The following is an 18519-nucleotide window of genomic DNA, read 5'->3' as shown; positions in this document are numbered from 1 at the left end:
GGCGGAATGCCCACCATGCAAGGTACAGCGCCATGACAGCAACGGGTGAAGCTGCCAAAGACGCTGCCGAGTCCCAATGCCGTGAGCCAGACCGACAATGAGCCTCAGATGCGCGCACGTTGGCGACCAAGTGGCAGGCTGTGGCAGGCACGAAGATCGCCCGGGATGTTAGCGCGGACCCTTGCCGTGACCTCTCAAGAAGTTTTGCGCCTGGCCAGCAACACCACCCCCAAAACACCCCTCTATTCTTCCAATTGCATCCCAAACAAGCCGCCATCATGCCCGAGTACGTCAAGGTTGAGAGCATCGTCCCCAAGGTCCCACCGCCGGCCTTCAGCGACATCGCAAAGGCCTCCAACGACGTATGTTTTGGTTCCCCCGCGACGACCTTCACAATAGCGCCATTGCTAACCCGCGCCCCCTCTAGCTCATCAACAAGGACTTCTACCACACTGCCGCAGGTCAGACGCTCCCATTGACTTTGCGCACCCGTCTGCTAACCCCCCACCAGCTGCCCTCGAGGTCAAGCTCAAGGCCCCTAACGGTGTCAACTTCACTGCCAAGGGAACCTCTGCCCATGATGGCCCCGTCACCTCCTCTGTCAGTACACTGCCATCAGTCGCTAAAAGATACAATTCGCTGACAGACACTCCAGCTCGAGGGAAAAAAGTCGCTCTCCAACGGTACGGCAATAACTCGTGCATTTTTCCCCCGCTCTGTCAGCCTAACAATACCTTTTCATTCATCACCCGGTTTGCACTCGTATATGTTTCACTCGGCGCAGCCTCCAGGCATCTGGGGCACGTCCATCACAGGCTACGGACTCAAATGGCTGACGACAAACCGCGCAGGCATCAGCATCACCCAGTCGTGGAACACTGCCAACCTGTTGGCTACCAAGGTTGAGCTCAACGACACCTTCGCTAGCGGCTTGAAGACTGAGGTCCTCTCCAACTTCAGCCCCGCGGCTGGTAACAAGGGCCAAAAGGTCAACCTTCACTTCAAGCAGCCTGCCTTTCACGGCCGTGCTTTCGTCGACTACTCTGCTGCTGGTGCCATTGGCACCACGGCTGACGCTGTCGTTAGCCACGAGGGCATGGTTGTTGGTGGTGAGGTTGGCTACGACGTCCAGAAGGCTGCCATCACCAAGTACTCGGCTGCCGTTGGATACACCACTCCTCTCTACAACGCCGCTGTCACTGCCACCAACTCCCTGAGCGTCTTCACTGCCTCTTACTACCAGCGCGTCAACCCCGCTGTCGAGGCCGGTGCTCGCGCCGTCTGGGACTCAAAGTCCGGCAACAACGTCGGCCTTGAGCTTGCTGCCAAGTACAAGCTTGACCCTCTGTCTTTCGCTAAGGTACGCCTTGGTCCCTGACATGCACATGGATATGTATGCTAAACCCTTCTAGGCCAAGATCAACAACCTCGGTATTGCTTCCCTCGCCTACAACACCAAGGTCAACAGCGGCCTGACCTTTGGCATCGGTGGCTCTTTCGATACCCAGAAGCTCAACGAGGCCGGCCACAAGCTCGGCACCAGCTTCACCTTTGAGGGTTAAGCGTCTCTTGGAGATGCACCTGTATTAGATGACAGGATGGAGAAAAAAATGAGCAGAGCCTCTGACTTACTTTGGTTCTCGCGAAGCGCTATCATATGAATATAGTCTAGAAAGAAGACTAGTAGTCTTGTGCGTTATGCAGTAGGATAATCTTCTTCAACGCGAGCCTTTCAAGACTATTCACATATATTCCGAATGCTTAAATGTGGACATTGTGAGATGTGATTTTGTAGATATGCATGCTTCGATTGATTTCCGGAAAGTTTCTAGAACCGGATCCCTTACTAGTAGAGACGGGAGGCACCGCTGCTAGTAGTTCCCCGTATGCTGGGAAACAAGGCTTGTGGAGATGCCGATGCACCTGCAGGGCATGGCATGACATGGCACCACACATAAAAGTTACCAGCCACCTGGTCTTGGCCTATTGCAAGAGGTCAGGGGTACATAATGCAGGGCTTTTACTCTTGCCTGAGTCGATCTCCGTTAAAGACGCGAAGAGCCTTTACAGAATGGGTCTAGTGTGCTTTGATTTCTAAGATGGAGTAAACGAAATCTATACATGTATCAATCAGGTAGTTTCTTTCCTCTTGGTAGTATGCCCATGGTGGCGATCACCAAAAATATTTGCCGTTAGCCCCGCGAGCGCAATGACGCCCGATACCATGAGGAAGTTGACGAGCATGTTGCCCTTTTCCCACTCCTGTTCCACTTTGACTGACCCATGCATCTTTCTCCGTCGGGCCCATATGTGTTCTTGCACGTTTTCGTGCATCTCTCTATGCTGTTGGTCGTTAAAGTGCGGTACCGCATTACCTTGGCTTTGCTGGCCGGGCCCAAAGCCACCATAGTCGCCGTAGCTTTCCTGGCCGGCATCCTTGGTATTTGCCCCTTCTGAATGTGGGTTCGAATATGCGTATTCAGCTCTCTTCGCGCCATGCCTCCCGTAACCACCTGATTTGTAAAACGATGGTGGAGGGCCCCGGAAGGTGCTGCGTTTCTTGTTGAGCCCGCTTGCTGGGCGGGACCCGAATGCGGCCGAGCTATAACTCCCTTGGGGAATGTTGTCGCCACCCTTGCCCCAGCGCGATTGTCGCTGCGCAGACTCCAGCTGCGCATCGTATTGTGCACGCTTTTCGGGGACAGAAAGGACATGGTATGCTTCACTTATTGCGACAAAGCGTGTGGAGGCGTCGGGATCATTGCGGTTATGGTCTGGGTGGTTTTTCTTGGACAATGTGTAGAACTGGCGCTTAATCTCGGACGCAGAAGCACTCGATGTCAAGTGCAGCGTTTCATAATGGTTTTTCAGCGAATCTGCACATCGTGGGGTCGAATCATGGAAGTGGGAGACTTGTTGTGTGCGCCGCGGAGGTGCAGGTACTGTGCGACGGAGACATGAGTGGCAGACGTATGGCGCGTTCAAGGTCGCCGGCCGAGGAGTCGAGGATGAAGCGAATGGTCGCAGGAGAATATATGGGCGGGATGGCATTGCCCGAAAACAGCATAAAAAAGGGTTACATGAAAGGTTGGTGGTTGAGTGAATGTCTGCAGTGCATAGAGAACGTCATCGCCCGTCACGAGGCTAGCACCAGGTCGGATTAGTCTGCAGCTCAACTCCGAGCCATCGGGCAACTTAGCGGGGGGCGTTACAAGGCCCTCGTAAATTTCAAGATCACCCGCAATCCCAGCACCACTCTTCTCGTCGCACAGTCAACATGGCCGCAAAGGTAGCAGACGATGTCGCCAACCTGAAGTGTATGTTTTTTTTTTGCAGAGATTATGACTATACATCGCCACAGCGACTGATGACGTGCAGTGGACGACTCTCAGAGCAAGCCAGCCAACGGCGCGGCGCCAAATAGCGACAAGCCCACAGCCGACGCAGAACACGAAGACTCAGATGACGACAATGAAGCCGAGGATGGTGCACCAGAGGCCGGTGAAGGGGCAGCCAAAAAGAAGAAGAAGAGAAAGCCTAGAAAGAAGAAGAAGGCTGGTGCTGCAGGTGCGGGCGGACCCAAAGTCCAGACGGCACCACCTCGAGTCCGTGTCGACGAGCTCTTCCCCAACGACTCATATCCAGAGGGTGAAATCCAGGAATACGTCAACGAGAACTCGTATCGAACCACCAACGAAGAGAAGCGCCACCTCGACCGCATGAACAATGACTTCCTTACCGAATACCGCAAGGGTGCAGAGATTCACCGTCAAGTACGACAGTGGGCGCAGGGCTGGATCAAGCCTGGCATGTCGCTGACTGAAATTGCCGAGGGCATCGAAGACTCAGTCCGCGCTCTGACGGGACATCAAGGCCTCGAGGACGGAGATGCGTTGAAAGCGGGCATGGGCTTCCCCACTGGTCTCAGCATAAACCACTGCGCTGCCCACTACACGCCAAACGCAGGCAACAAGATGGTTCTCAACTACGAGGATGTCATGAAGGTCGATTTTGGTGTCCACATCAATGGTCGTATTGTCGACAGTGCCTTCACCCTGACGTTTGATCCCGTCTACGATAACCTCATCAACGCGTGCAAGGCTGCTACAAATGCCGGTATCAAGGAGGCCGGTATCGATGTCCGCATGAGCGATATTGGTGCTGCTATTCAGGAAGTCATGGAGAGTTACGAGGTAGAAATCAAAGGCCAGATGCTGCCCGTAAAGTGTATCAGGAACTTGAACGGACACTCCATCGGCCACTTTACCATTCACGGTGGAAAAACGGTACCTATCGTCAAGGGAGGCGACCAGACTAAGATGGAAGAAGGTGAAACTTTTGCCATCGAGACCTTTGGTAGCACAGGAAAGGGTTATGTTCGGGACGACGTAAGGTTTCTCTCACTCTATTTCCTACTATTTCACTAACAATCCCCCCTCTCTGCAGATGGAAACCTCGCATTATGCCAAGATAGCAGATGCACCCAAAGTCGCCCTTCGTGTCTCGTCAGCAAAGACACTACTCAACTCCATTACCAAGAACTTTGGCACCCTGCCTTTCTGCAGGAGATATCTTGATCGTCTGGGCCACGACAAGTATCTCTTGGGTTTGAACAACTTGGTTAGCGCAGGTATTGTAGAGGCATATCCGCCGCTGTGCGACATCAAGGGAAGTTATACCGCGCAGAGTGAACATGTAAGTTCCTATAATGAATAATGTAAATTGGATTACACCTGCTAACTTTATGGTAGACTTTTGTGCTAAGGCCAACATGCAAGGAGGTGCTGAGCCGTGGTGATGACTACTAGGCCATTCGTCCTTAAAAACAAAAACAAAAAGTCCAAAGGGAGGGTGGGCATATCAGGTTTTGAGAAATAGCAGAGAGCTACATTGGAAAGTGAAGCCAACGACGAAATATCATTACTAGGCATGTTTTCATTTTGTCTTCTCCAAAGAAAAGGAAAAACAGCATTATGAAGATTATGTGTACATACTCGATTAAGAATAAAGTGAAAATGAAAGAAGAACATTCATGAATATCAAAGATGGCGAATGGTGTGTGTGTGTGTGTGTGTTAAATGCGAGACGTCATGTTTTTATTTTTGCTTTTTCGGCAACTGATTGGTTGTGGCGAGAAGACGCAAGTTTGCAGAACATGCTCCATTTCCTGGTCATCCTATGATTCCAAGTTCATGTGTAAAGTACACTAGACAGAAAAGATCATCGTGTCCATCATCCCGTATATACACGGCTATTCAGAGAAATCTTCTTTGTTTGATCTACCTAATTTCCAATGCTGTGTTTCAAGCAAACTATCATCTCCCCTTCCGACGAAGAATCTCCGGGCTAGCCTCATCAACATACTCAGACTGCACAAGCAATTCATAAAACTCTCCACGAAGCCTCTGCACCGCCCCCGAACCGCCCATCTTCTGCTGATTTGCAAGCATAATCTGCAGCATCGGCCTAACCGCATGCCAAAGATAAAAGATACTCGACTCCGGCGTCCGGCACTCGCCCAACAAAGCTACACTCCGCTTATACAGCGTCCAACCCGATTCCCCATTGCCAATGTTACTCTGACACAAAGCATACCTGCTCTCCCACATACCAGGCAATCGCAACTCGCCCCGCCGGTACAAGTCGTCAAACTGACTCCACACTCGAGTCGACGACCACATATCAACCCACCAGTGCGGCACCACAATGCATACTCTCGAAAACGACGACGCTGCAGCGCCGAGATGGTGTGGTTTGTAGAGCGTTGTGAAGAAGCCCGGGCGATCCAAGGTCCAGATGCTGCCGCCGAAGACGTAGAGTTCCCAGGAATGGCCTAGTTCGGCGAGATGCTCAGAGGCTTGGTGCAGGGGCTCGGTGAAGTCAATCGCAGGGGCCCTTCGTGATTGAAATAGTTAGATTATTTGCTTCGAGAAAGAGACGCGATAGGGGGTAGGGGTAGGGGTAGGGAGGGGGTTCAAAACTTACCAAGGCATGACTTGCCTACTAATACGGTAGTGCCATACGATGTGCGCGAGTTCGTGACATAGTGTGATGGCAATTCGCAGATAGAAGTTTTTGAGTTCGTGGGCCGAGCCGCTGTGGCTCAAGAGGTACTTGAGACCGAGCCAGTATTGGGTGTGTAGTATGATGCGTGGAGTGTCGAAGAAGGGGTATGCAGGCGCCATTGCGAGGTCGTGGCGGAATTTTATGTATGCTGAGTTGCTGCTGAATGCGCAGCCATCTATCCGTGTCATGTTCTTGTCGAGGTTTTCGAATTTGAGTTCAAGTACATGAGGCAGTTTTTTCGTGAGGAAGACGTGCAGTTCGCTGTCTGCATAATCGCTGGTTTCGTAGGGTGTGTTTGCTAAGTATCGTCTGCGGTTTCTGTCGAGTTCTACTCGGCCGAATAGAGTGTGCTTCCACCATTTTAGAATTACGGGCTCGGTCATGAATTTTGTGGCGATTCGGAGGGCAGGAAGTAGTAGGGTGTAGTCTTCTGGTTTGAGTTCTGGCCATCTGGGCCTCTGGAAAAGCGGGTGGATTTTAGTATCAAGGGATATCTGTGGGAGGCTGATAGCCTTGCTTAGTTTTGGTCGCCAGCCATATGGTATAGTTCCTGAAGTGATTATAGGGCTTTGAAGCACTTGTAAGTAATCCAAATCAGCCCCTGGATCTGCATTCAGATTTCTCAGGCATGTGCTACGGGAAGACATGTTTGTGATAACAACTAGTTTCTCGGAAGAAGAATTGAGGGCTTCTTTTTCTGGCGAGTTCGCTGTGGGAAGGCTCAAGGGAGGCCTGGGAGGTGCGAAAGTTACTGCGTCTCGGGTACTGGAGAGAATGAGAAGAGGGAAGTCCACAAGTCTGGTCGCCAGTACGTCAGTTTTCTAAAGTACTACATTGGAAATACAAAAGGGCGTTTGCCAAAAGATGTCTTTCTTATTGAGGTTTGCGATCCAGTGCAATGGTTGTGCATCAACACCTCTCCACTCATTGGCCTTGCGGACTGCCCAACCATAGTTCGTCAAGCCTTCTTCTTCGTTATACGATACCTGTTTTAATTAGTGAAAGCGCGTCCCGTATCACTCGCAATGCTTACAGGAATAGCTTTTCTCTTGAGTAGACATCTTTGTCTGGATCGTCGTCGACCTCCTGCACATCGAACATTTTCCGCGCTGTCTTCATGAAGGTAAGGTCTGCTCGCCTTCTTCGCTTGAAGCAAAAGTAGCACACGGTATTTTCGCCAATCAGATCCCTGAGTGTTTGCTGCAAGAGAGGGAAAGCCGGTTCAAAGTACACACAGTCGGCTGCGAGGATGATGTCCGGGTGAGATGGTAGTTGCGATGGCGTTGGTTCACCCCAGTCGTACACTGATGCCTTGACACGTGACTCCAGGCCATTGAGAGCGATATTGCGTTCCATGAGGTCAAACATGGGTATCTGATCGGTAATGTGTACTGGCTTGTCCACGTTACAACCTATTGCGACAGCCAGGCCAACTAGCCCTCCTCCTGCACCGAGTTCGACGATTTCTTTTCCAGCGACGTCATCGCGGTGTTTCCGCAGCATGTACTTGCTCAGTACCATGCCTGCGGGCCATAGCTGCCCACCACAACCGTTCTTCAGATCTTCATGCAGGCTTAGTGGGGGTGATAACAGGCCGTCAAAATCGACTTTGGAGACCCCAGCAGATTTGATGGGTGCGGCAGGCACTAAGTCCTGACTTACCGCGAAACCGTCAAGTTCAAGCATTTTTTGGGAAGCCTGGGGGTAAGGAATGTTTAGCAATGGAGAGGTGAGGTTGCCTATCTTTGTGGAGGCTCAAAACAAATTAGTGCGTTGGTGCGGCCCGCAGTGGCGGGACATGCGGGGGCGTTCAAGGCCCGTTGTGGCCTTATGTAGTATACCATCCTGTCCCATCATTACGGTCATTGGACCGTTCAGGGAACTGGATCTTATACATGCCGTTCCAGAATGGCGATGATGCACCTTGTCGCAAACCCCCGAGATGCAGCCATCCGTACTTAGCATCGATTAGTGATACGCCTCCGGCCGGCTATCTGCACCCGTCACGATCCCATTGCTTATCTTGTAAGCACGGGTAAGATCTACCTCGCGCTTCGGCTCTACCAATTGAAGGCAAGTCCTAGCGAACTCCATTGCACAAGGAAAGCCACAATGCGAGGCATTTCTTGTGGGTGGAGCGGATACCAATAGCACGATGCGCTCAGCCAAAGTGGCTTGCTCGCATCGGTTTTATTTAAATTCCTGTCTCCCGCCTTCCTCAAAGCCACATCGTCACGACATTTCCACAAGAAACCTCGCAGATAGTTCGTGGTTAACGTCATTCCCGAACCCAGAAGCCTACCATGGGTCTTCCAACAGAGGTCTTGCAGGCCTGGGCTGCTTGCGACCGTACTGACACTCTTTTCGTACTGGTCTGCTCCGTCTTTTGTACGTTTGCATCTCATAGCAGTAGATGGTATTTGCTAACTGCGCAAGGCTGGGGAATCATTCCGGCAGTAGGCATTGCCTACAGTGGTTACACTACGCGCTCCAACTCTCTTGCGGCAATTATGCCTGCAATTCTCTCCGTCATTGTTTGCTCAATACAGTGGTTTCTGATCGGATACACATTAACGTACGGAGAAGGAGGCGCCGTCTTCGGAGATTTCAAATATGCATTGCACAAGGGTGTTTTGGCAGAGCCTGTGGGAACTATACCTGCAGTCCTCTTCAGCTTCTTTCAACTCGTCTTCCAGGCTACAGTGTGCGCAATTGCCGTTGGGGGTGCCTGTGAGAGAGGCCGCATACTGCCACTGATACCTTTTGTTTTCGTAAGCTGAGTAATATTTTTTGGGAATTCGGTCCATATCCTGATTTGAGTAGTTGTGGTCAACATTCATATACAACCCCCTAGCACACATGGTCTGGGGCGGAGGCTTCCTCATGGATCTGGGCGTCCTGGACTTCGCCGGCGGAACACCGGTACACATCAACTCTGGAGCAACAGCAACTGCCATGTCTGTTTACCTTTCTTATCCTCTGTTCCGCTCACGCAAATCATCTACAAGAACACCAGCACACCTGGTTATCCATCGTCCCGTCAACTCGCTCTGTCAGCTACTGGCTATGATTAGTATCTGGGGCTCATGGCTCGCTTTCGACGCTGGTACGACTCTGGCATTCAACTTCAAGTCAGTCATGGCACTTTGCGTTACAAACCTCTGTGCCGCTTCCGGTGCGCTGACGTGGATGTTGTACACGTACATGGAAGTTGGTCGTTGGAGTTTGGATTCGTGCTTTATGGGCGCCGTCTCAGGGCTTATTATGATTACGCCCTCAGCTGGCTTTATCGATCTACCAACCTCTTTTTTCTTTGGTATTCTAGGCGCACTTGTCTGCCGCCAGGCACTCCGAATCAAGTTCACTGACTTTGCTCGGCGCTGGCGCTGGGTAGACCATGGCGACACTTTTGCAACACACTGTATCGGCGGTGTTCTGGCTACCATATCAACCGGTTGCTTCGCTCGAAAAGAAGTCGCAGGTTATGATGGAGTGACTGAGATTGTTGGGGGCGTCTTCTTCGATGGCAACGCACGACAGCTGGGTATTCAGATTGTGGAGGCTCTTGTTGGATTCATGTGGTCATTCATCGGAAGCTACATCATTTATGCACTGATTGATTGCGTTCCTGGCTTCGAGGTGTTGGCCGAGGACAAGTGAGTAGTATCACGGAGCAAGAGACTACATTACTGACATATACTAGGGACATCATCGCAGGCCTAGACGCAAGTCAATTAGATGAGGAAACGCTGTGGACGGAGACGCAGAAATACTACCCTTATGCTGAACTCGAGGGCGAGCTACATCTCGATTGATATAGCGGGAGAATTTCGAATGTGTGAATATGAGTTATGAAAAAGGAAAACAACATGCCATGTTGGGGAAACTCGACAAGAGTAACCGAGATCACCAAGCGCCGAAGTTAAATTCCCATGTTCATTGCTGGGTACGAAAAACACTATGTTTGTCCCAAGGTAGTGGAAATTAGAGATGATACTAGAAGAATACGAGGACACGTGCGCGTACCAACTACTCGGTCCCAATCCCCTCCTGCAAATCTCCCTTTCACAATTAGATCAACAAGAAGACAGGGGCATCGTCTTTGCTGAATTGGCAAGGTTTCAATATTCCAACCCGTATATATATGCGTACACAAACCCATCAACTTATACACCCAGAACCAAATTCCTTTGTACCCCGCCAAAACATAAACCCCCAACACCATTTACAGAAAGTCGGAGAAAAAAAAAACAGCACTCCTCAATAAAAAAAAACCCCCCCGAAGAGTTCCTCCACCCAAAAAAACAAGAGGAAAAAAAACAACAACCCAACAAATCACCCCTCCAACTCCTTCAACCCCTCGACCAAAACCCCAAAACTCTTGACCCTCTCCTGCCCCTTCTCCTGCTCCTGTCCCGCCTCCCCAAACCCCTCCTCCAACTGCCTCTCCACCTGCTCCCGATCCAACACGCTGCGCGCCTCGTCGTAGCCCCCGATATCGCGCGCATTCGTAAACCCCATGTCCCTCAGCGTCTGCAGCGCGAGGTTGGAGCGGCGCCCGCTGCGGCAGTAGAGCGTGATGTGGTCGTCTTTGGCGACTTGGATCCCCTTTTCAGCGCACACGGCGGGCAGAGTGGAGATGAGCTGGTATTCGATGTTTATGGTGGGGGCCAGGTCCGAGGTCAGGTAGCCCGTAGAGAATTCGCTTGGGGTGCGGACGTCGATGAGGAGGTTTTGGGGGGCCATGGTTGGTTGTTTTTCTTTTCTTTTCTTTTCTTTTTTGGTCCCTTCTTGTTGAATATGATATTACTTATATATATTTTGAGCCTGTGTGTTATGTTTGTGGTTGAAGGGAATAGAAATGTTCGTTGTGCTTTCTCTTAAACGGGTGACTGATGCTCGTCATCGGCGCGGGGAATTTGCGGAACCCCGAGAGAGAGAGAGACTTCGCCGTACTCGGAGCGCGCTAGTTTTGTAGCCAGTGTGTACATACACCACCACGTCCTTATGCCTCGTCATGCTCTACAAAGACCCCCATTTCAAAAAGAAGAAAATAAGCGCTAGGAAGTTGCAGGTATAGATTGCGGTGTTTAGGACTCGTATGCCCTGGTTCGGATAAACCATCGTGAGTGCAAAAGACCCCGAATAAATGTATGATCGGCGACTATCTAGCAGCCAAGGTATGCATAGCAGTACTGGAACCACATCCGTATCTCCACAATCCTTTTGTATCAACCTTAACGCCGTTGCCATCACGTGTGCATCCATCACTTTTCAAAATGAAACACTCTTTGATGATTTCTTTCATTTGCAAAAGTACTGGCCAGATTGACTTCTGATACCAGACACTACACAGCTATAGGAAAACCCTTTTTCTCTTCCTGCATCTCCTACTGTGATGCTTTTCCCTTGCCATCACACTGATAGGCCGTTTGCTACGATAGCGGAATCTTCTCTCTTTCTAACGCCAAAAAAAACCCAAGTTATTACAGGCTTTTCCAAGTCCAAATGGTTATGCAAAATGTAAGAGATATTGGACAGATGATTGTAGTCTGCCACCAAAAAAAAAGACAGTTGCCACCCAAAAGGAAAATCGCTGAAGTGGTATAAAACAAACAAAAGAGACTGCGGCATTGGTATCGTAAGTGCCCGAAGCATGACGGACGAGAATAAAAGAAACAAAAATAAACGCAAAAAGAATTAACGTATATGAACCAAAAGTGCCAGCCGGTATACATGTGAGCATCGAATCGATCTGGGAGGGGAGACCAGAGAGTACGGCTCAGAAAAGAAAACGCGCAATGAAGCAAGGTAAACAAGTCTAGGAACCCTTGAGGTTCGAGGTCGAGAAGTTGAAATTGAGAAACTCGAATTTGTCCTTCGAGGTGGTTCGGCTTTCAGTTGACAAGATGCTCTGAGCACTGTTGTCGATGGATGGCGAACCCCTTGTGGAATGCTGTGTGTCGCGCGGTTCGAGAAGCAATGAACGACGGTAGTAGTTTTGAACGTTGGCTTGGTCGCTCGCACGCATCCGTTGTATTTGGCTATCCATCCAGTCTTGCATTTCTGGGACGGCGGCTAACCGGTAGGGAACTTGGAACGACTGCAGTTGGCAGATAATCTTCGCAGTCTTCATGTGCTTGTCGAAATTGATAACAGAGACACTACCAGACCCAGAGTCACCAGGGAGCTGTCGTGTAGTACCGTTACCAACATCGATGAATGTGAGATCTGTGAGGTAGATGCCAACAAAAGGAATGCATGGCGCAATATGGTCTTGAAGACGCTGTCGCAGTACGGCGTAGTTACGTCCAACATCGGTGATTGCTTTCAATTCGTCCAAGCGAGCCTTGGTCTTCGTTGACACGAGGTCCCACGTCCGCTTGAGACGCATGATCATGGAAGAGTTGAGGGAGCAGATGATGGCCATGAGTGAGTCATAGTTGTGCAGCTCCAAGCACTTGGCTGCGATCTTAACCCACTGCTTGATAATGACTGCTCGCTTCTTAGCATCCTCAAGTTGCAAAATGGTATCAGCAACCAGATTTGCAAGGTCGGTCGAAAGAGTTGACATTGCCTTGACGTTGTGTGCCTTGGAATCCTTCTTCTTGGTCCACTCGAGAGCAAGAAGCTCTTCTGGTTGAATAGCGCAAAAGAGCTTCGATTCAATAATGGTAAACTGTCTGGCAAGCTCCAGAGGATCAAAGTCCATGATGCTGCATTGCGCTTTTCCGTCTTTGCTGGCCCGGAGAGCATTGAGTTGGCTCTTGCTGACGAGTGGCGTTGGGACGTTGCTGTCTGCGGGTGTAAATGTAGCATTTGAGGCACCAGTCTTGCCAATCGACGACACCAAACGAGGCACAAGGGCTCCGGCCCTCACTTCGGTTACCTTGGATGTCAATTCGGCTAGTCGCTTACCGGCACCGGGCATGGCAGCTCGGAGTTTTCCAGTCGCAAATGCCAAGATGACCCCCAAGGCGGCACAATCCGTGTCGCTTGACCAGTGGCTTTCAAGCCAGCCCTTGAAAACGTTATAAACTCGGAGACGGACCGGTACACCCACGGTTTGGCTGCTGCCAATGTAGTCGAAACGGTCAATCAGGCATTGTGCAAGCTCAGTCGGTGTGGTGAAAAGGCGGAAGGTGAGATAGAAGGCGTTGACAAAGACAATGTCTGGTGTGGACTCGTACGTCGTCAGCTGCTCTACAAGGGCTGGGAGCGAACCGCCAGAGATCTGGCCATCCTTGTTGTAAACTAGCTCGTGCACGTATGTTGTCTCCAACAAGTGCTCCTCGCCAGCAGCAACATCCTCATTGGCCAACTGCTGAAGCTCAGAGCAACTACCAACGCTGCTGACCAAGGTTTGACAGCTTTGCTTCTTCGAGGGCGAGTGGTCTGGGGTAGTGGCACGAGTCGAGACAAGAGACTCGACACTCACAGAGCCGTCTCGCGCACTGGAGCGATAGGTACTGGCGCTGTCGGTGACAGATGCGATGACGCTTTCAGCGTTCAAAGAGCCAGCGAGGCTTTCTTGAGTAGCGCTTGCAGGACTCTCGGCCGACTCAGACAGAGTGGACGGATTCAGTACCGGGGTAGGCACAGCATCGAGAGGCGGCAGAGATGCACGCGACGATCTGAAGGATGCGGCAGTCGGACTTTCGACGATGACTGGCTGAGGAGTCGGCTGTAGACTAATCCTTTGTTTTTCAATGGGCGAAGGAAGTGGCACTTCGGGCAAAGGCTTCGATTCGGAGACGACAGGTGGGAGGGGCTTCTCAGGCTCCTCAGCTGGCGGTGCTGGCAGTGGCTTGTTGGTCTCCATGGCAGTTTCGTTAGGCTTAGGTGAGGCAGGCCTCTCAACTGTTGGTTGTTGTTGCTGCTCGCTGGGGCTGGGTTCCTGGAATATTGATTTCTCTAGTCCCAAACCAGCAGCCTCAGCTTCAAACTCAAAGTCACCAATCCTCTCAATCACAACCCTAGCCTTGGTGACACAGTCACCAGCGGCCCGTACACAGCTTGTGGCAGCCTTGACAATCTGCTTCCCAGCATCTGGCGCCACGACTTCTTCGCCCTCTGCATCTGCCTGGATGAACATGTCCTTGGTAGCTTGCACAAGTTCGGTCAGACGGGCGTACATGGCGTCTCGTGCTTCCTCGAGCGGGTTAGACCTTCGAGAGTCGCGTTCCCATACCTCCTCAACAACTGTGAGGAGCTGTTTACAAGCGACGACAGAGTTTTTTGTCGTCTGAGCTAGCTCATCAGAAGAGCGCGATTGCAGGTGCAAACCGATAAAAGAGCCGATGAAGCCCAGAAAAGCGTCGTGAGCAGTGTTGAGCTTCTCGGAAGCGAGGTTTCCCCTGTGCGCACAAAAAGACTTGCCCGTGTATGACAAGCGATGCGTCATAGAGGTGCGTTTCGATTGGAATCCGGATTGAGAATGTAGTATTGATGACTGGACAGAGTCTGCTTCGGACGGTAAGGAGAAGGCGACGGACAGGCGGTTGAAGTTTCGCGACGATTGGGCGGATCCAGTGTACCAGTCGTCCTGGGTCGATCCGCTGGCCTGTGTGACTGGAGAATCGCAAGCATTCGCCGAGACACTATCGTCGGTCGATGGGGCCGATGTTGTAATGGGTTCCACTGCAGCGTCCGAAGGCGGGGTGAGTGGGCGGTTGTCCACATCATCTAGCTCAAACAGTGACAGAGAGACGGCATCTGTTGTCCAGATGTCAAGAAAACGAACTGCCCTGGTGACGAGCTTGAACGATTTGAACACAAGCTCATCCATGTGCTCAAATACGGGGAGGGGTAGCTCGTCTGATTGCAAGGCTTCCTGGAAGGACTTTGCCGTCTTTACGAGGGTAGAGAGATCGCCCAACAGGGCTTTGCGCATACGACGCAAACCTACATGGGCCAGAACGAGCGGCGAGTCCTTCTGTAGACACTCGGTTCTTTCCTGATAAGAGTTAGCAGGAGGGTAAAAGATGAAAATGTGGATGTACTGAATGAGCCGAACTTACAAGGAAAAGTCGTACGCCGACGATCATGCCTCGGACGTAGTCTTGCCTCGAAAAGGCGACCAGGTCGCCATTCTCTCCGTCGCGGACAAGATCCCAGATGTATGTGAGAGCAGTTAGCAGATTTCGAATAATGGGATGGTCATAAGGCTCGCAGTAGTTGGTCGGGAGCCATCCACGAGCACCTGAGGCCAACAATGTGCCATCGGCCCATCCATTTGGATGAACGGAATGGACGAGGATGACATCGCCTTGTTTAATGGCTACGGTGATGGAAGACTCGTCTGTCGACGATGATGAAACAGTCGAGGTCGGGTTGTAGTGATAAAAGGCGCGGAGATAGTTGTGGAATTGGGGTTGTTGTTGTTGCTGTGATTGCTGTGGAGCCATGGCCTCAGTCGAACACTTTGGGGTCAATGGAGGCGACATGTGCTTTTGCGAGTGGCTTCCAAGAGTACCCCTTGAGGATGACTGTCGACTATGGCCGCGGATGGCTGTACGAGAGCATGACCTGCTAGGTGACTTGTGAATGTTTAAGGGTGCTACGAGTGCACTGGATCGCTTGTCCATGTCTTCTTGCTCGTGGTTGGGCGACGCCATGTTAAAAGCGAGGCGAAATGGTCCTAGGAAAAGTCGCTAACTAGGCGCTGTACGAGCATACATGTATAGCTAGCATTTGGTAGACGGGCCTGGTGTATGTAAAATGAGAGCTGTGGAATCGTGGTATAGTGTGCTTCTTGTTGACTGGTTACTATGATGTTGTGTGATAGATGCAGGAGGGAGGGACGACGACAATGGTGCGAGGAGAGCCCAAGCAGGCAAGTGGAGCAGGAGATGGAGGGAGCAAACGGAAAGTGACATACCCGATGTGACAGCGACTAGCGCGCTGTGAAGGCAAAGTGGGTGAGGATGAAGCGGAGCGTGACAGATGCTGCAGTGAAAGAAATGGATGGGCGAATAGGCCAGTGGTGTTTGTGTTTGCCGGGAAAATGGCAACAGTGAATTAGGCGGGCGGGTAGAAAGCTGGGACGGGGTGTGTTTCCGGGACACAGAAGATGGCACAGGGCAATTGTGGGTAGACTTGTGCAAGGAGCGAGTAGAAGAAGAAGCTCAGACACGGTCTGTCTCTCGTCGAGGCGTGCAGGCGTTTGAGAGGGGGGTGGTTGCTGTGGAGGGGCAGGAGCCAGTGCTGGGAGAGAGGGTGTAGGGCTCTATCTTGTAATGGCGATTGCGGCGCGGAGCAGGAAAGAAGCAGAGGATTAGGATTGCAAGGGTCGGCCTGGCTGTCGAGGATGTTTGCAGGGGAGGGCTGGGGCGGCGGCGGCTCCTTCCAACGGTTCGTTTGCGAGGCAGGCGCACTGCAGGCCAGGGAAGGAGCGACTGGAAAAGAAAGCAAGAGCACGGGCGGCGGGCAATTGGCACGGCGGCGAGGGAGAGGCTGCAGAGGCGGCGAGGCGGAGAGTCGTCGAGGCTGGACAGACTGGCTGGACGTGTGTTATTATCACATCACGATGCAATCCTTGGGCCAGGCGGGTGCTGCTGTGCAAAAAGATTCATGAATAGTCGGACAGGGGTCGACTGTCAGTGGTGCAGGGGTGCTTGGCCAGGGTCAAGGAGCGTTGGCGGGCGGCGGCGTTGCTCTCCATGGCCTGCGAGCGCGCGGCGTGACGCTGATTCGCGGCGCGGCGGCCGTGCAGTGCTAGGGGAGCAGCCCGTGGGTTGTCCCCGGCATTTCTCCCTGGCCCTGGCGCTGCTGTGCTTTGGCCGTCGACGTTGGGGGACACTGCGCTCTGCTACTATGCATCCACCACCACCACCACCACCACCACCACCACCACACACACACCCCCATTCACCCAGCCGACGACCCCCGGCTGGGATAGCCGCACCCCTGCACACGCACGCACACACTCACCCACCCACCCATCATTATCACCACTACCTCGACGACCGCATCCACATCGACGTCCACTCCCGCGCCCAGCGCCCACGCCCACGCCCGCCTTCACCACCCGCGGCAGTGACAGGCTTGAGTGGGCGGCGTGCAATAGCCCAAGAGGCCCAAATGCACTGCTGCCGCCCGCTAGCATCGCTGGTGGCCGTCGTATGGACCAAATCTCCGCCAGCAACGGCACTACGCGTCTGGCGTCACCTCCGCCCTCGTCCCCCCGTGCGTGGTGCGGTGCGGTGCGGTGCTGTGACGTGCCCAGCCCTCGACGTGCAACGCGCACACCAAGCGCACAATCGGGTGCGGTGCGGTGGCTTGCATCAAGGCCCCGCTTAGCGCAGGGCACATGTGCAGACGCGACCGACGGCCTGCAGCAACAGGCCTGCCCAAAGCCCCACTGCGAATCCACTCCCCCAGTCGCAGACTCGAGGGCCTGGAATGGCTGCACTTACAGCCCAGAGCTAAGATCATCCCGCGCCGAATGCGCCCCTCTATGCCCGAGAGGGCAATTTCCGGCGGCCCACGCTCCCCGGTTGCCACGGCCGTTGCTCCATCCCATACACGTTCGTCTCGACCACATGGCTGTCCTGTACATAGTGCTCTCTCTGGCATAGCACTGCTGCTGCATCCTGCTGCTGCTGCTACTGCTAGTACTGCTAGTACTGCTACTACTGCTAATACTACTGCTGCTGTCATCGATTCCCCGGCCGGCCCGATGGCACGCGAGCACACCAACTGACCGACCGCATGGCGTCTGCACCATGCGCCTTGCTACTACTGCAACTGCTGTAACTGCTACTGCAGTGCTACCCATTCTCTTACTGCTCTTGGTCCTGCTTCCAAACTGCCACACGATATATAATGCCGCCCGCGCACACGTCATGCTCGACTCGGCACCCTATGCTCCAGATCCCGGTACCCGACTAGCATTAATGCGTCTTCTCGCACTACTTGGGGCAATGTAGTACAGTGACGACGCTGGCCATGCTGCAGTCCACAACGCCCATTGGACAGCATTTCCCTGTATTACGCTTCATGCTGGCTCTCAAAACTATCCTGCCAAGAATCAACCCATTTTGCTGTCGTATCCATACCATGCTAACAGGCCCAACAAGTAAACTCTCGTATGCCTCAGCCCTGTTCAATCCACTCAACATGCCGGCAATAACTTAATTTTGCACCACCCACAGTATATACTGCACAATCGCGTCGCCATCCAGAAACCTTCCGACCGCCGGAGGTGTGGGATTTGACCTAAATTCACACTACAATACATATGTGCCATAGGCTGCGCCTGCAAATAACCTGCGACATGGCCGACCAAAAAAAGTGTTGGCAACTCTCTCGGCATCATCATGACGACGCTATGCTCCTCGCGTTCATCTCCGCGTAAAAATCTGCATTCGTCGGACTCATCTCCGTTCCGACATCGTCAGATGCCTCTCTATCTTGCTTCCCCCACAGCCCGTGGGGAATCTACGTGCAACC

General features: G+C 52.4%; 10 protein-coding genes across 10 annotated transcripts; 3 read left to right on the top strand and 7 right to left on the bottom strand.

Moving 5' to 3' along the window:
* The first annotated feature begins 222 nt into the window (after window positions 1-222).
* PSV08DRAFT_399511 (eukaryotic porin/Tom40) lies at window positions 223-1764 on the top strand. The gene is made up of 6 exons (XM_014221225.1): window positions 223-362; window positions 428-461; window positions 512-600; window positions 656-683; window positions 852-1360; window positions 1413-1764. The coding sequence occupies exons 1-6, from the start codon at window positions 279-281 to the stop codon at window positions 1560-1562; spliced, it is 894 nt and encodes a 297-aa protein (XP_014076700.1). The 5' UTR covers window positions 223-278; the 3' UTR covers window positions 1563-1764.
* Window positions 1765-2032: 268 nt separating this feature from the next.
* PSV08DRAFT_272667 (uncharacterized protein) lies at window positions 2033-3067 on the bottom strand. The gene has a single exon (XM_014221224.2). It carries the CDS (start codon window positions 3049-3051, stop codon window positions 2131-2133), a length of 921 nt encoding a protein of 306 aa, XP_014076699.1. The 5' UTR covers window positions 3052-3067; the 3' UTR covers window positions 2033-2130.
* Window positions 3068-3227: 160 nt separating this feature from the next.
* Window positions 3228-5043, top strand: PSV08DRAFT_217237 (peptidase M24, structural domain-containing protein). The gene is made up of 4 exons (XM_014221223.2): window positions 3228-3317; window positions 3379-4388; window positions 4447-4695; window positions 4752-5043. The coding sequence occupies exons 1-4, from the start codon at window positions 3278-3280 to the stop codon at window positions 4806-4808; spliced, it is 1356 nt and encodes a 451-aa protein (XP_014076698.1). The 5' UTR covers window positions 3228-3277; the 3' UTR covers window positions 4809-5043.
* A 262-nt stretch (window positions 5044-5305) lies between these two features.
* PSV08DRAFT_196505 (uncharacterized protein) lies at window positions 5306-6713 on the bottom strand (the record flags this gene model as incomplete). The annotated part of the gene is made up of 2 exons (XM_014221222.2): window positions 5306-5895; window positions 5986-6713. 2 exons carry the CDS (start codon window positions 6711-6713, stop codon window positions 5316-5318), a joined length of 1308 nt encoding a protein of 435 aa, XP_014076697.1. The 3' UTR covers window positions 5306-5315.
* Window positions 6714-6864: 151 nt separating this feature from the next.
* PSV08DRAFT_217234 (putative methyltransferase-domain-containing protein) lies at window positions 6865-7772 on the bottom strand. Its single transcript, XM_014221221.1, has 2 exons — window positions 7100-7772; window positions 6865-7052 (listed from the first exon to the last, which is right to left on the bottom strand). Exons 1-2 carry the CDS (start codon window positions 7750-7752, stop codon window positions 7025-7027), a joined length of 681 nt encoding a protein of 226 aa, XP_014076696.1. The 5' UTR covers window positions 7753-7772; the 3' UTR covers window positions 6865-7024.
* Window positions 7773-8369: 597 nt separating this feature from the next.
* Window positions 8370-9881, top strand: PSV08DRAFT_173462 (ammonium transporter AmtB-like domain-containing protein; the record flags this gene model as incomplete). The annotated part of the gene is made up of 4 exons (XM_014221220.1): window positions 8370-8454; window positions 8503-8837; window positions 8890-9722; window positions 9770-9881. 4 exons carry the CDS (start codon window positions 8370-8372, stop codon window positions 9879-9881), a joined length of 1365 nt encoding a protein of 454 aa, XP_014076695.1.
* A 520-nt stretch (window positions 9882-10401) lies between these two features.
* PSV08DRAFT_399507 (uncharacterized protein) lies at window positions 10402-10812 on the bottom strand (the record flags this gene model as incomplete). Its single annotated transcript, XM_014221219.2, has 1 exon — window positions 10402-10812. The coding sequence occupies one exon, from the start codon at window positions 10810-10812 to the stop codon at window positions 10402-10404; it is 411 nt and encodes a 136-aa protein (XP_014076694.2).
* Window positions 10813-11359: 547 nt separating this feature from the next.
* PSV08DRAFT_272590 (uncharacterized protein) lies at window positions 11360-12043 on the bottom strand. The gene has a single exon (XM_014221218.2). It carries the CDS (start codon window positions 11802-11804, stop codon window positions 11553-11555), a length of 252 nt encoding a protein of 83 aa, XP_014076693.2. The 5' UTR covers window positions 11805-12043; the 3' UTR covers window positions 11360-11552.
* On the bottom strand, window positions 11888-15683 carry PSV08DRAFT_385667 (ras guanine nucleotide exchange factor domain-containing protein; the record flags this gene model as incomplete). Its single annotated transcript, XM_066093449.1, has 3 exons — window positions 11888-13264; window positions 13334-15022; window positions 15087-15683. The coding sequence occupies 3 exons, from the start codon at window positions 15681-15683 to the stop codon at window positions 11888-11890; spliced, it is 3663 nt and encodes a 1220-aa protein (XP_065949521.1).
* A 981-nt stretch (window positions 15684-16664) lies between these two features.
* PSV08DRAFT_385665 (uncharacterized protein) lies at window positions 16665-17845 on the bottom strand (the record flags this gene model as incomplete). The annotated part of the gene is made up of 3 exons (XM_066093448.1): window positions 16665-16957; window positions 16999-17399; window positions 17484-17845. 3 exons carry the CDS (start codon window positions 17843-17845, stop codon window positions 16665-16667), a joined length of 1056 nt encoding a protein of 351 aa, XP_065949520.1.
* Window positions 17846-18519: the final 674 nt, after the last annotated feature.

This window comes from Bipolaris maydis, assembly GCF_028858645.1.
Source record: "Bipolaris maydis strain C4 unplaced genomic scaffold PSV08scaffold_3, whole genome shotgun sequence".
Classification (NCBI taxonomy): domain Eukaryota; kingdom Fungi; phylum Ascomycota; class Dothideomycetes; order Pleosporales; family Pleosporaceae; genus Bipolaris; species Bipolaris maydis.
The sequence above is the reverse complement of the archived record's forward strand: the minus strand, read 5'-3'. Positions and strand labels throughout refer to the sequence as shown.

Bases quoted from the DNA above. Each gene is read 5' to 3' on its own strand.
- PSV08DRAFT_399511 (XM_014221225.1), top strand. From the start codon at position 279: ATGCCCGAGTACGTCAAGGTTGAGAGCATCGTCCCCAAGGTCCCACCG. The intron at 363-427 runs GTATGTTTTGGT...CGCCCCCTCTAG, and splicing joins TCGCAAAGGCCTCCAACGAC to CTCATCAACAAGGACTTCTA. The intron at 684-851 runs GTACGGCAATAA...CAAACCGCGCAG, and splicing joins AAAAAAGTCGCTCTCCAACG to GCATCAGCATCACCCAGTCG.
- PSV08DRAFT_272667 (XM_014221224.2), bottom strand. From the start codon at position 3,051: ATGCCATCCCGCCCATATATTCTCCTGCGACCATTCGCTTCATCCTCG.
- PSV08DRAFT_217237 (XM_014221223.2), top strand. From the start codon at position 3,278: ATGGCCGCAAAGGTAGCAGACGATGTCGCCAACCTGAAGT. The intron at 3,318-3,378 runs GTATGTTTTTTT...GATGACGTGCAG, and splicing joins CGATGTCGCCAACCTGAAGT to TGGACGACTCTCAGAGCAAG. The intron at 4,389-4,446 runs GTAAGGTTTCTC...CCCTCTCTGCAG, and splicing joins AGGGTTATGTTCGGGACGAC to ATGGAAACCTCGCATTATGC.
- PSV08DRAFT_217234 (XM_014221221.1), bottom strand. From the start codon at position 7,752: ATGCTTGAACTTGACGGTTTCGCGGTAAGTCAGGACTTAGTGCCTGCC. The intron at 7,053-7,099 runs GTAAGCATTGCG...TAATTAAAACAG, and splicing joins TCAAGAGAAAAGCTATTCCT to GTATCGTATAACGAAGAAGA.
- PSV08DRAFT_272590 (XM_014221218.2), bottom strand. From the start codon at position 11,804: ATGTATACCGGCTGGCACTTTTGGTTCATATACGTTAATTCTTTTTGC.